Genomic DNA, 11,792 nt, shown 5'->3' with positions numbered 1-11,792 from the left:
AAAATCAGGAATGCAGTTAGGAATTTCAGATTAGTGACTTTGTGCTATTGCTATAGGATGTAGTATTATTTTACTTCTCGTTTTTTCCTTCAGGGAAAGACTAAAGATTACATTGTAGGAAAAGAAAAATAGGAGCCATGTTTCGAAGACCTGTATTACAGGTAATCACTTTTCCATATTAGTGCGGAGATGTGTTATTTATCAGCCTTTGTGATCAGATTTATTTAGCGTTTTGATAGCAGAGTCAAAAGACCTTTGAGCCCACTCATTTTATGTGTACTCACTTGATGTGGAGGGTTGGGGACAGATTTTACCTGTGTAAATAATGTTCACTGAAAGAAAACAAAATTTTTCTGGTTTACTCACGTATATAATGGAAGTCCTTACTTTTTGAAACGTGTTAACTCGAATTTAGATCAGTTAGAGATCATTTAAAGTCGTTAGTGATCCAGAGGCTGTGAGAATCATTGTTTCAGCATCTTTCTATAAGGCATGTGGTTCCTTTTCTGACCACTTACCTCCTCTGTTGTCAGCTGCCCCCTACCCTATCTACCCTTACTGAGAACTGCTGAAGTCTCAACATCACCACAAATTTATGTCCAAAATTCTCTCTCATTCCACCCAACCTAACTGCTCATCTCTCCAGACACTAACCGGCCTAGGCTACCCCTTTTTCTTACCACATTTGGGTACCAGGGACTATCTCCTTTATAATCCTCCTCTCGTAGTCCCCATCCTGTTAAGACTAATGAAGAACCAATTCTTTCATAAAACCTGTTCTCATCTCCTGTCTACTAGAACCCCACAATATTGGAACCCCATTTTAACCTACACATATTTCAACATTTTTTGTGTGTGTGTGTTGAAATGTGAAACTTGAGTTACTACTGTCTTAATACTTGATACTACCGTATTAAGATAGCTTTAAAACAGTTAATACTACCGTATTAAGATAGCAGATAAAACAGTTAAAAGTGTAATTTAAAAAAATTATCCAGTTAAAAAATTCTTTCCCTCTTTCTTCTTCTCCATTAGCTCTTCTTTTTTGTGTGCCCAAAATGAAAAATATTATTCTGTAAGACTTGCAAGCCAGCCTAACTCATCTGATTACTCAAATTAGACATTTCTAGAATCATGACACATATACTAGTTAGCAGTTTGATTCTTTAGTTTGTTGCAACTCACATTTTTATCTTTTTACCCATCTACTTCCCCAAAACTTAGTGATAGGATTCCATAGCCAACAATATTCCAGGAATGGGTGTTCATTTGGTTGGTGCACATCTGCTTTTTACAGTAACAGTGCTACCATTTGACCCACATTTCTCTGATGTGACGGTTAGGTCTCTGAACTCTGAAACGAGTGTTGTGCCCAGTGATGTATACTCATATCTTGGCAGTAGCCTTTGAACAGAATGCCTTTGAGGAGACAGCAGAGGGCGTTGGGAAAAGCAGCAGCCTTGGTGTCAGGTTCTAGGCAAGACTTGCCACTTATTTTCTGTAGGTTACTTAATCTCTCTTAAATTCCTTTTTTTCATTTCTAAAATGAGGATAATTTTGCATAGATTTATTTTGGGGATTAACTGATAGGAGGTAAAACAGTTTGTATTGAGTAATAACAGGTGTTACTGTCATTGAGTGCTGCTGTTATGTGGCAGTGGCTCTCTTTCTCTGAAAAACTGATTTAGACAGTCAGTCATATCTTTATACTTTATCAAAGAACCAAATTTATCTTAGGCTTTTTTCTTTGGTTCATCGAAAACATGAATTTTTCCAATGTGTTTGATTTTCCTTTTTGTGTGTGACCACAGAAGCACCATAATCAGAAGGGTTACCACAAAAGAAACAGGATAGGACCATAAGTTAACTTTCTTGGTCATGCTTTCTGGTACCCGCTTTGTACCTTTGGGCTTCTGTAGTAGGCTGCCCTTAAGTATTGCTTGGTCCTTCTGGCGCTGTGTGATGGGAGCATATGGCAAGCATGTGTCTTCTGTGGCTGTGTGCTATAGGAGCTGCTGCCTAGATGATGATCGGACATGAACAGGTCTTCTGTTTGCATTTGCCTTTCCCCTCAATTTTGAAAAATTATAGCCATTTTAATCATTTGTTCCACTTCAGGTGTTTCATCAGTTCGTAAGACATGAGTCTGAAATAGCGAGCAATTTGGTTCTCGAAAGATGTAAGTAGTAGCTTATTTCCAAGTTTAAAGCATGTTATTTATAGCAGTGGGCCGATACTCTCTCGGTTGTGTTGTGAGGTGCCCTGGTTGGATTATAATCTGTTAGTCATCATGCCTTGGGCTTATGCTTGCTTCTCGTTCTTGGCCTTGCCCTATCCCTTCTTCCCTTATCAATCACTTCTAACTCTTGTCACTCTCCTGCCATAGAATTTCCTTGAATCATTTGGTTACTTAAGTTTCCCAAGGTTATGTGCTATTTGGCTGAAGGAGTGAAAGTTTGTGAAAGCTGTTGTTTCATAGACATATTCCCGTGTATTTATAAAGATTTTCAGATCTCAGATTTGTTCTTTTAAACGTTGCTTTTTAAAAGGTGTTTTAAAGAAGAATTTAAGATAAAATGAAGAGTTTAATGATTGTTTTGTGGGGCTCCTTTCACTGAGAATATATTCTTCTTTCCTGCCAGCCCTCCTTTTCCCTCCCAGGCTTCCTTTATTTGCCCCTTCAATTTATTTTCTGATTTTCTTGAACGTGGGTTTTGCTTAATGCTGAGATTGAAGTGGAACTAATATTTGTAGTGTTTCCTCTTTTAGACATTTCTCTCAGTCTCGTTTTATCTCCACATTGTGTTTCAGCTCTGAATCGTGTACAGCTACTTGGGAGAGTGGGTCAGGACCCTGTCATGAGACAGATAGAAGGGAAAAACCCAGTCACAATATTTTCTCTAGCAACAAATGAGATGTGGAAATCCGGAGAAAATGAAGCATACCAAATGGGTAAGTATAAAAGGCTGGGGTTTTACTTTCACCAGTAATAAATTGACATTGTTTACTGTCAATAATCTAGTTAGAGATAAGCTACTTTTTGAAAGGATCTACTCTACATTTGTTCTGTTCTCTTAGACACTGTGACAGCAGTTTTGTTGGGCATGTAGTCCTTTGGTATTTGTTTTGCCTGCTGGCATTTGTAACCATGTTTCCTGTTCTTGTGATTTAGGTGATGTCAGTCAAAAGACAACGTGGCACAGAATTTCAGTATTCCGACCAGGCCTCAGAGATGTGGCATATCAGTATGTGAAAAAGGGGTAAGTTGAGGAAGGAAGAATCTTAGAGTGTGAATGGTTTAAAAACTATAACAGGTGTTCTCGTGGAATGTGGAACTCCTTTGTTCCTGAGTACTACTAATGACTGTTAACTCGAGATATTTATTCAGTGCTTAGTACTACATGCGTAGTGCTTTGCTATGTATGACTAAATCGAAGGTGCATAAGACCTGGTTTAGTCTTCCAAGAATTTATAATTTAGGGAAGATGGGGTGTACGTAAATAGAAGCAGATGAGGCAAGAGGGAAGGTGAAGTGTGCTAAGTGCCACGTGGGCAGGACAGCGCAGGCTTTTAGATCCCATGTTGCCAGGGCCAGGGATCCTTGCGGTGGCGGGTGTCATGGGTCTTGTCCTCCACACGACGTTCTCAGCAGAGGAGCTGGAATATGTGAAGCCTGTCACAGTGAGGCATTGTGGTCATATTCCCAGCAGTTATTTCACATTTGACTATTTTCGATGGTTTCATAGTTCCTTTTTGAGATGCCTGGATTGATTATGTACGAGTGTCTTTTCCAAACCCACAGAACAAAAGGGTGTGTTTCACAGCAGTTGTATTCACAGTTAATGTAATTAGAAATGTGCTTGTTTTATAGGAATGAAACTCATTTCATGAAAAATAATTTCAGCAGTGATTAAGTTTCAATTTCTTTTCAATAATTGCATACCTTCATGTGTTTAAGATTGGGTTATCATTACAGTATTTTTTTTTTTAACTTCTTTGAGGACCACAGACAACTCAAGGTTGAAAACATGGCCCTTTTTACCTAGATTTGTCAAGCCTGTGTGTATATTTTGTTCTACTACTCTTAATTCTGAACTTTGAGAAACGGTAGCAAAAACGAGGTTACATATGATTGTACATGTCATCCTCAGTGTATACGCATACATTTAGCGTGTATATTTCTCTGATCTGACACTCTTTTGGGAAGCATATTAGAATCTCCAGACTAAAAACTAAATCTTTTTGATCTCAGGTCTCGAATTTACGTGGAAGGGAAAGTGGACTATGGTGAATACACGGACAAAAATAACGTGAGGCGACAAGCGACAACAATCATAGCTGGTAAGAAGCAATGATGGCCATTCTTTTCCCCCCTTCTTCGTAAGCTTGGCTGTGTTGTAAGTCTCTTCCCCTGGGGCTGTGGGATTGCTGATGAGATTGGAAGGCAGCTCACCAGGAGAATTCTGAGCGGGGTGTGCAGGCTTGTTAAGCGTTTCCACATGTACCTCCTCCTCTAGCAGATTATCTCTATACTCACAGTTTTAGCTCATAAGTAATGTTGAATAGAGTATAAATCGAACTGTCCATGCCAGTTATTATTGTTTGGAGTTAGAAAAACTTGAGTGTCTGCGAAGGACATGGCCTAACTAGGGAGAAGCATGTGCCAAGATAGTTACACTAACATGAATGGCATTAGACATTTGAGCAGATATTTTCAGAACCTTTGGTACTTAACATGATGCTTTTGCTTTAAATTTCTATTGTTCTCATTATGCAAAATACAAAATAACATAGAAAAGATAGACACACAAAGCCGAAAGAAGGTTAAGAAGCTATCCTGTAGGGCAGAGTTTGAAAATTCTATAAGAGTTTTGAAAACTGTACCCCTTTGGACATTTTTAGGTTGTAACATTTTTTTTTAAATATAAAATCATGTTGCTTTTATATTACTGGATCTAAATACTGTAGCATTTTGATACCAGTCATTTAAAAAAACCATATGAAGAAGCTCCTCATTTGGAAATTTTATAATACAGTCATGTATTGCATTACAACGTTTTGGCCAACAGTGGACCACGTATACAAACGTGGTCCCATCAGATTATAGTGAGGTCAAAAAATTCCTATTGCCTGCTGACGTCCTAGGCATCCTGCCATTGGGCACAACGCATAACTCACCTGCTTGTGGTGATGCTGGTGTGAACAAACCTGCGTTGCCAGCCATATAAAAAGTATAGCACATACAAGTTATGTGCAGTACGTAGTACTTGATAATAAATGACTGTTCCTGTTGTTTATATATTGTATTATATTTTTTATTATTATTTTAGAGACTACTTTTTCCTCCTTATAAAAAAAAATGCTATAAAACAGAATGCAGTCCACCCAGCAGCTCTTGATTGCATTATTATCTTGTGCTTGACTTAATCTCAGTACAGTTTTGTACTGTAGCGTGCTGTACAGGCTTGCTATAGCCTGTAGCCTTGGAGCAGTAGGCTGTACCATGTAGCCTAAGTGTGCAGCAGGCTCTGCCATCTAGGTGTGTGTAAGTGCACTCTGTGATGTTCATACAGTGATGCAGTCTAACAATACATTTCTCAGAATGAATCCCCATCATTAGCTGACCTTATTCTCTTTTCTCTGAACTTGTTTTTTCATTCCGTTTGCTCCTCAGAAGTGTACCTTAATAAACCGTAGAGTTAAGAATCTTTTATTATTCTGTTTATTATATTTGTAACAAAAATACATAAATAGAAATTTTAAAATATTTTTTAAATTCTGTGACAGGTGGTAAATGTTATGAGTCGTCTTGATTGGGTTATCATTACAGTTGTTTTTAGTACATAATTGACCAAAACACCTTCATTATATAAATATAAAAACTAAAATCCTGTTGGAAATGCATCTTTGAGTGGGATAGATGTTCCTTTTCCATTCTTCGAAAAATTGCTAACATAAGACAGTTGTTAAGCACTGATTCTGTTCTTTTGTTTGTTTTTGTGTATATAAACATTGAGAAGCCTTGTTTTTTCTAAAGTAGATGGGAATGAAAGAAATTTTATTATAGTAATGTCTCAATGTTTATGAACTTCTGAGATATGCCAAAATTAGATGTCAGTTAAAAAATTATTTCTAATTATGGAAAATGTTAAACTTACAAAAGTAGAGAGAAAATTTCAAAAAACTATCATTTAGTTTTAATAATTATCAACTGATGGCCAATAGTACTTCATCTATTTCCCAGCCACTGTTCTTCCACTTGGATTATTTTGAAGTGACTTTCAGACATTATGTTATTTCATCCATTATGTTAAATACTTCAGTAAGTATCTCTGAAAGATATGAATTCCTTTTTAAAACATAACTATAGTGCTGTCGTCACATTTAATGCTAAGAAATTATTATTAAAATATTTTTACCAGATATCACAATATTCAAATTTCCTTGATTGCTTCATAAATACAAGTGCAAACATTATATTCCATTGTTCACATGTATCTTAAGTCTCTCTTTTTTTTAACAAATTAATTTTTAACAGTTCTGGAGACTAGATGTCTGAGAACTTAGGTCCGTTTTCATCAGCAGATTTTCTTTTTATCTTTCTTTATTCCTTTGCTCCAGAGTTCATGTCTTAACCATTATACCATGTTAATAAATTCTAATTTGTTGTAAATAATAATTACAATGCATATTTTCTTACTGGTTTCTTTGAAAGTGTACTGACCTTGAAAACCAACGTTGGTCTCTTTCTACCCTCATTATGGGACCTTGGACAAAGTTCTTTCTTTCTGACCATTCTGCTTTCATGATTCTTGAGTGTCTTGAAATTTCCTGCATGCCCTGCTCTTCCTTTGGCTGTGTCTCCAGAGACATCTACCTATTCAAAAAATTTTTCCAAACCTCTCTATGGTATAGAACTACACCTATGATTTCAGTAGTGGAAATCCAAGATTTCTAATAAAATAATTGACATTTCTAAATCTCTGTTGATTATGTATTTATGAAGCATTTAATATTTTCAGATTCCACTATAAACCAAATGCGTGGCCAATCTTTAGGATATATGAATTGTTATGAACCTAGCCAAGAAGATGCATTTCAGATTATCTTGTCACTACTATATACTGGCATGGGTGATTGAGCAATTACTATAGTTTTATGGCTAATAGTAAGAGTGAATAAATCTTTAGTGACATTTGAATGGAAGGAAATAGAGTTTCATCCGTTGATCTGTTTTATAGGCCGTATTCCCTTCTAGGGATCCTGTCTCTAACCTAAAAGTAATCACCAGCAGGTGGCACTCTCGCCTTTACACAGTGATGCAATTCTAATTTCTGAAAAATAATCATTCTGCACCAGAATATTCTGTTTTTAGGAGACTAAAGTCATGAACAAATTTTTAGTCATTGTATAATAACCATTTTTGAATAATTCTAAAGTTCTGGAATCTGGATCTTTTGAAGTTATACAGGAAGTTCTACTTGATTCTGTTTCTTTGCTCATCCTAAACCATCTCCATCTGGGACAGCGTTTCCAGAGCGATGTCTGATGTTCTTAGATAAAAATGCCCTCTCTTGATGAGTAAGCATTTTCCAAAGAATGAATATATAAAAGTCATTCTGCTTTAAAATTAAAAAATAAAATGCCTTCTATGTGAGTGTTCAAACTTACTTAAAAACTTAAATCTGTCTTTGCTAATAAAGCCATATGTTGAACCCTGTCCTTCCTCCATGCCTCCAGCATGCGGAGTGTTCTGCCTTGGTCCTCTCTTGTGTGAGGACGTGCTGCCTGCTTTAACGGCGTCTGTCTGAGCATTGTAAACACTGAAATTTGTGACTAGTTCTTCTGTAGAAATTTATTGCTGAATATCCCACCTCTTCTGAATCGTTGACAAACAGCTGAAGTCCATCTTTTAGCTCCATTATGCCTATTGTATGTACCTCTCATGAACATAGCAAGAAGTTATTTAGTATTTTGAGAATTTGTCTAAAGTCTTTTTAATTAATAGCACTGAAATATGAATGTGTTAGAGAGGAATGATTAAATGGGATGGAGAAAGTTCTGAAAATAATGTTTATGCTTTGGCTTCTTTACAGATAACATTATATTTCTGAGTGACCAGACGAAAGAGAAGGCATAGAGTGGGCGATTCTTCTTTGACCAGTATTTGGTGCCATCTCATTTCCAAATCATGTATAGTCTTTATAGTTTCTACAGACAAGAATTAAAATATTTTATATAAAATGAGTGATAATATTTCTCCTGACTGTTGCTCCCCCCGCCCTCCCCTTTTTGTGCCATCAACCTTGGTAGCTTCTGTCGAACATGGCATTCACTAGTTGCTTATTCTTGTAGGGATGGTGTCTGTGTACAAGTATACAGAATGGGGAACTTTCAGACTCGTCTGTTACAGCAAAGGGGTACGTGTCCTTTGGGAAGACCCCTTGTTTTTTGGCGCACACTTCTATTATAGTATTGGTTCAGCCACTCAGTATTTATTGAGCATCACTGTATGTCAGGCATTTGTCCCACGGTTGTAAACATTGACTTTCTTATCTGTTTCCTCTAAAGACTCAAAGGCAAGGACTGCGTCTTCTCCGTGTACCTGCACCTTAACCAGCACTTGGCATATAATAGACACTCAGTAAATGTTTACAGATGCATGATCCCAATGGGATATTAAGCTTTGGCCCAGATCGAAGGGGGTTGCCGAGCAGTGGTTGGTATCTAACCTAAACAGCTTCAAGACTAACCTACCTTCTCCACATCTTTTGTTTTGGGACATTTTCACTAGTAGCATAATTATGAAATAGCATTTACTAGCAGTAAAGACCTAACATATAACGAGAGATGAAATACCATCTGCAGGTGGTGACACAGGGGTCTGTTTCCATATTGTCTGTCTTTCTAAGCCCCTGTTCTCTATCCTTTCAGTCCCATTCAGGTGAAGTCTCCTAAGCAACCTTTGACATTGCCTCCTTAGGTTAGAGACTCAGGTATAACATTTTTTTTTGTTTATTTTTCCACATGTTCTCTTGATGTATATATCCACAGAGATCATTGTATACAAACAATTATTACAAGATTTTGGAAATGACAGAGTACTAATAATTTACTAACCAGGATTATATAAAATAAACTCAGTTTTTCACCTTTTATTTCTTAAAGTTTGTATCACCCCTCCACAGGTCTGCCCGCTAGTTGTAGTCTTTTAGTGGTTGGCTGGTGTTGAGCGGGCTGTCCAGTTCCACTTGTAGCAGACCCTCATTCTCTCTGGGCCACTCAGACGCCAGCTTAGCCTTTGGCCCAGCCTGTGTTTGTGCCCTAGGCTACATGTCCTGTTCCTTCTGCCTGAGGATGTGGCGTGAACTGCAGCCAAGGTCACGCTGGGCTTGCACAGCATAAATCACATGCTGTGTTATAGACCGTTTTGGTTCTAAGGTACTTTCAGCACTCGAGCAGCTTGTACTTCCAGTGCAGTTTGGTTAAGGAAAGGTGGAGTTCTTCAGCTTTCTCTTCTCCTTGCCCAGGAATAGGAGAAAATTAATGGCCATTTCCTCATCTCGACCATCTTGTTCCTGCCCGCAGGGCCACTGACCACCATGTAAACTGCTCGCCGCTGTCTGGCGATGCGGTCCTCCTCTCTGTTACCTTCCTTAAGCAAAACTGCAAAGTAGACAGAAGTCATCTCTTGGGCAACTCATTTCTTTCCTCAGCAAAACTGCTTTTATACTCCTTAAAAGTTGTGAGAAGTTAGGCAGGTTAGAATTCCTGTTTCAACCGGGTGATGAATCTGTGCTTTGGGAAGGAAATGTGAACAGAACAGCTTCGACCAACCAAAAGCAATTCTGAGTCCAGGGCACAGGGCAGAGAAGTGTGTCCTGCAAGGTCTTGTGAGCCAGGGCCCCTCTCCAGACTCTCCTGGGGACTGCCCGATGGGCTCCGAGGCCGGGGCAGGGGAGCCCTCAGGTAATCAGCGTGGTGGCCTCGGCGGGTGCTCGGTATTGCAGACCCAGCTGGTCCACAACCCAGGCCGTGGGAGTGCAAACTCTGCCCTCCCCACCTGGGCTGCCCCGTGTGCTGCCCCAGCCTGGCCTGGTGCAGAGGAGACGTGTGGAATCTGACGGCAGTGACAGACGGTAGGGGTCTTCAGGTCCAAGTCTGTCCTGCAGTCTTCGTGTGACGGTGTCAAGGAACAAACCTGCAGAAAACTGCCCTGGGACTTTGATTTTGGAATTTTATGTTAAGCGGAAAGTTTGGGTATGATACGTAGAAAATTGGAAGAAAAAGTATCAAACAATGTATGGTGTCATCTCATTTTTGAAGAAGGTGTAATTAATATAAATCATGTGCTTAGACAAGTGTGGAAGGAGAAACATCAAACGTGATGATTCGATGGGAAGGTTATATGTGAGCTTCCTTATTTACACTTTTGTATATTCTAGTTTATTTTTTTTTAGCATCGAGTGGTATTGTTTTATAATAAGAAAAGTAAATAAAGCTTTTTTCATTTTGGGGAAAAAAAACCTTTCAATTGTTTCCAAGCCAGACCTGCCGTGCTCCCTGACCTTTAGCTAGTGCCGTGCGTGTACCGGAGGCGAGCCGGATCATCGTTCGTGTGTTTCTCCCCGCCATCCGCATCTTGGCATCTCATGCTTAGACGCTTCAGTCACCTCTTTTTTTTTTTTTTTTTCTTTTCTCTTTCTTTCATTCTCCTCTTGATACATGTGCAGTACCCAGAGCAACCAACTTTTAAGACCTGCACATATGAGATCCGCTGTTTGCTGCCAATGCAGTTCTCAGAGTCGTCCGTTTCTTAAATATCACCGGACGATAATCCGAAGACATCCAGGAATACAAAGGACATGCTCCTATGGCTGTTTTGGGGGTTCCTTGTCATTGCCAGCCGGTTACAGCCTAACCTTTGCAGCTCAGCAGGGAAAACTATAGTGGTTTCTCTTTGTTCCCTGAAGGTCATGCAGTTTTCAAAGGTCATGCAGTTTTCAGGAATTTGTCAGGCTCACTTTTTAGAGAATTGTCTTTTACTCAAACTACCTTTTGAACCCCGTCCAGCTCGGCCTCACACAGCGACATTTTAGGGCCTTATGAGAGTTGTCAGTTGGATTGCAGTGGGACGTTGACATGGAAATGAGGGAAGGACGACTTTGCCTATTTTTCATCAGGGTTTGCATTGCATGCCGTGAAGATGGGTGAGAGCAAGCAAATCACTGTGGAAAGTGAGAGAGCTCCCATGTCACTGGGTTGTAGAGAAACCTCGTAGGAGGTAACAGTGATCATACAAATGTGGGATGTTTATTGTTCGCTTGCCGTGTGCCAGGCCCTGAGCCCAGGGCTTTTCATCACGGTCTCATCTGTTACCCTAAGAAGAAGGTAGCATTAGCCCCACTTTGCAGGTGGGGAGGGAACCTGTCAAAGCCGTGGGCTTCTAAGAGGCGGCCTGGAGAGTGAACTGAGGGGCTGTGAAGTTTGCGTTTTGCTTCTGCCCACTGCCTGCTTCCCGCCGCCCTCCCACCCCCATTGGCCCTGGTACCCAGAACCCCCCGCTGCTCACTTGCCACTAGCATCCCATGCAGGGTGCGTCCGAATCACACGGGGAGTTTAATGCAGAATTGGTTGGGGGCAGAATTACGCGTGAGGGAGAAATACCTCCACCTCTTCATTCTCTCTGATTCTCACTCAGTCTGACGATTCTACAGGAAAGTAAGTCACAGTTAATTTCTCTGCCAAGCGGTGTCTCCAGTGTCTGTTCTTTTCATCGTCTCCTCCTTTGT

General features: G+C 39.5%; 1 protein-coding gene across 5 annotated transcripts in view; it reads left to right on the top strand.

Annotated features, from left to right (window-relative positions):
* SSBP1 (single stranded DNA binding protein 1) overlaps positions 1-11,792 on the top strand; it is a 15,066-nt gene that overhangs the window by 634 nt on the left and 2,640 nt on the right. For 4 of the 5 annotated variants that reach the window (XM_025045955.1, XM_025045956.1, XM_025045957.1 and 1 more), the window contains exons 2-6: positions 94-161; positions 2,119-2,179; positions 2,812-2,952; positions 3,173-3,260; positions 4,253-4,341. In XM_025045955.1, coding sequence (XP_024901723.1) covers positions 138-161; positions 2,119-2,179; positions 2,812-2,952; positions 3,173-3,260; positions 4,253-4,341 — 403 coding nt within the window. In that variant the 5' untranslated portion in view covers positions 94-137. Of the gene's footprint in view, positions 1-93; positions 162-2,118; positions 2,180-2,811; positions 2,953-3,172; positions 3,261-4,252; positions 4,342-8,096; positions 8,249-11,792 lie in introns of those variants that run through there. The other variant, XM_006910466.3, reaches the window with a different exon arrangement.

The sequence above is a fragment of the Pteropus alecto genome, unplaced genomic scaffold, assembly GCF_000325575.1.
Source record: "Pteropus alecto unplaced genomic scaffold, ASM32557v1 scaffold22, whole genome shotgun sequence".
NCBI lineage: Eukaryota > Metazoa > Chordata > Mammalia > Chiroptera > Pteropodidae > Pteropus > Pteropus alecto.
The sequence above is the reverse complement of the archived record's forward strand: the minus strand, read 5'-3'. Positions and strand labels throughout refer to the sequence as shown.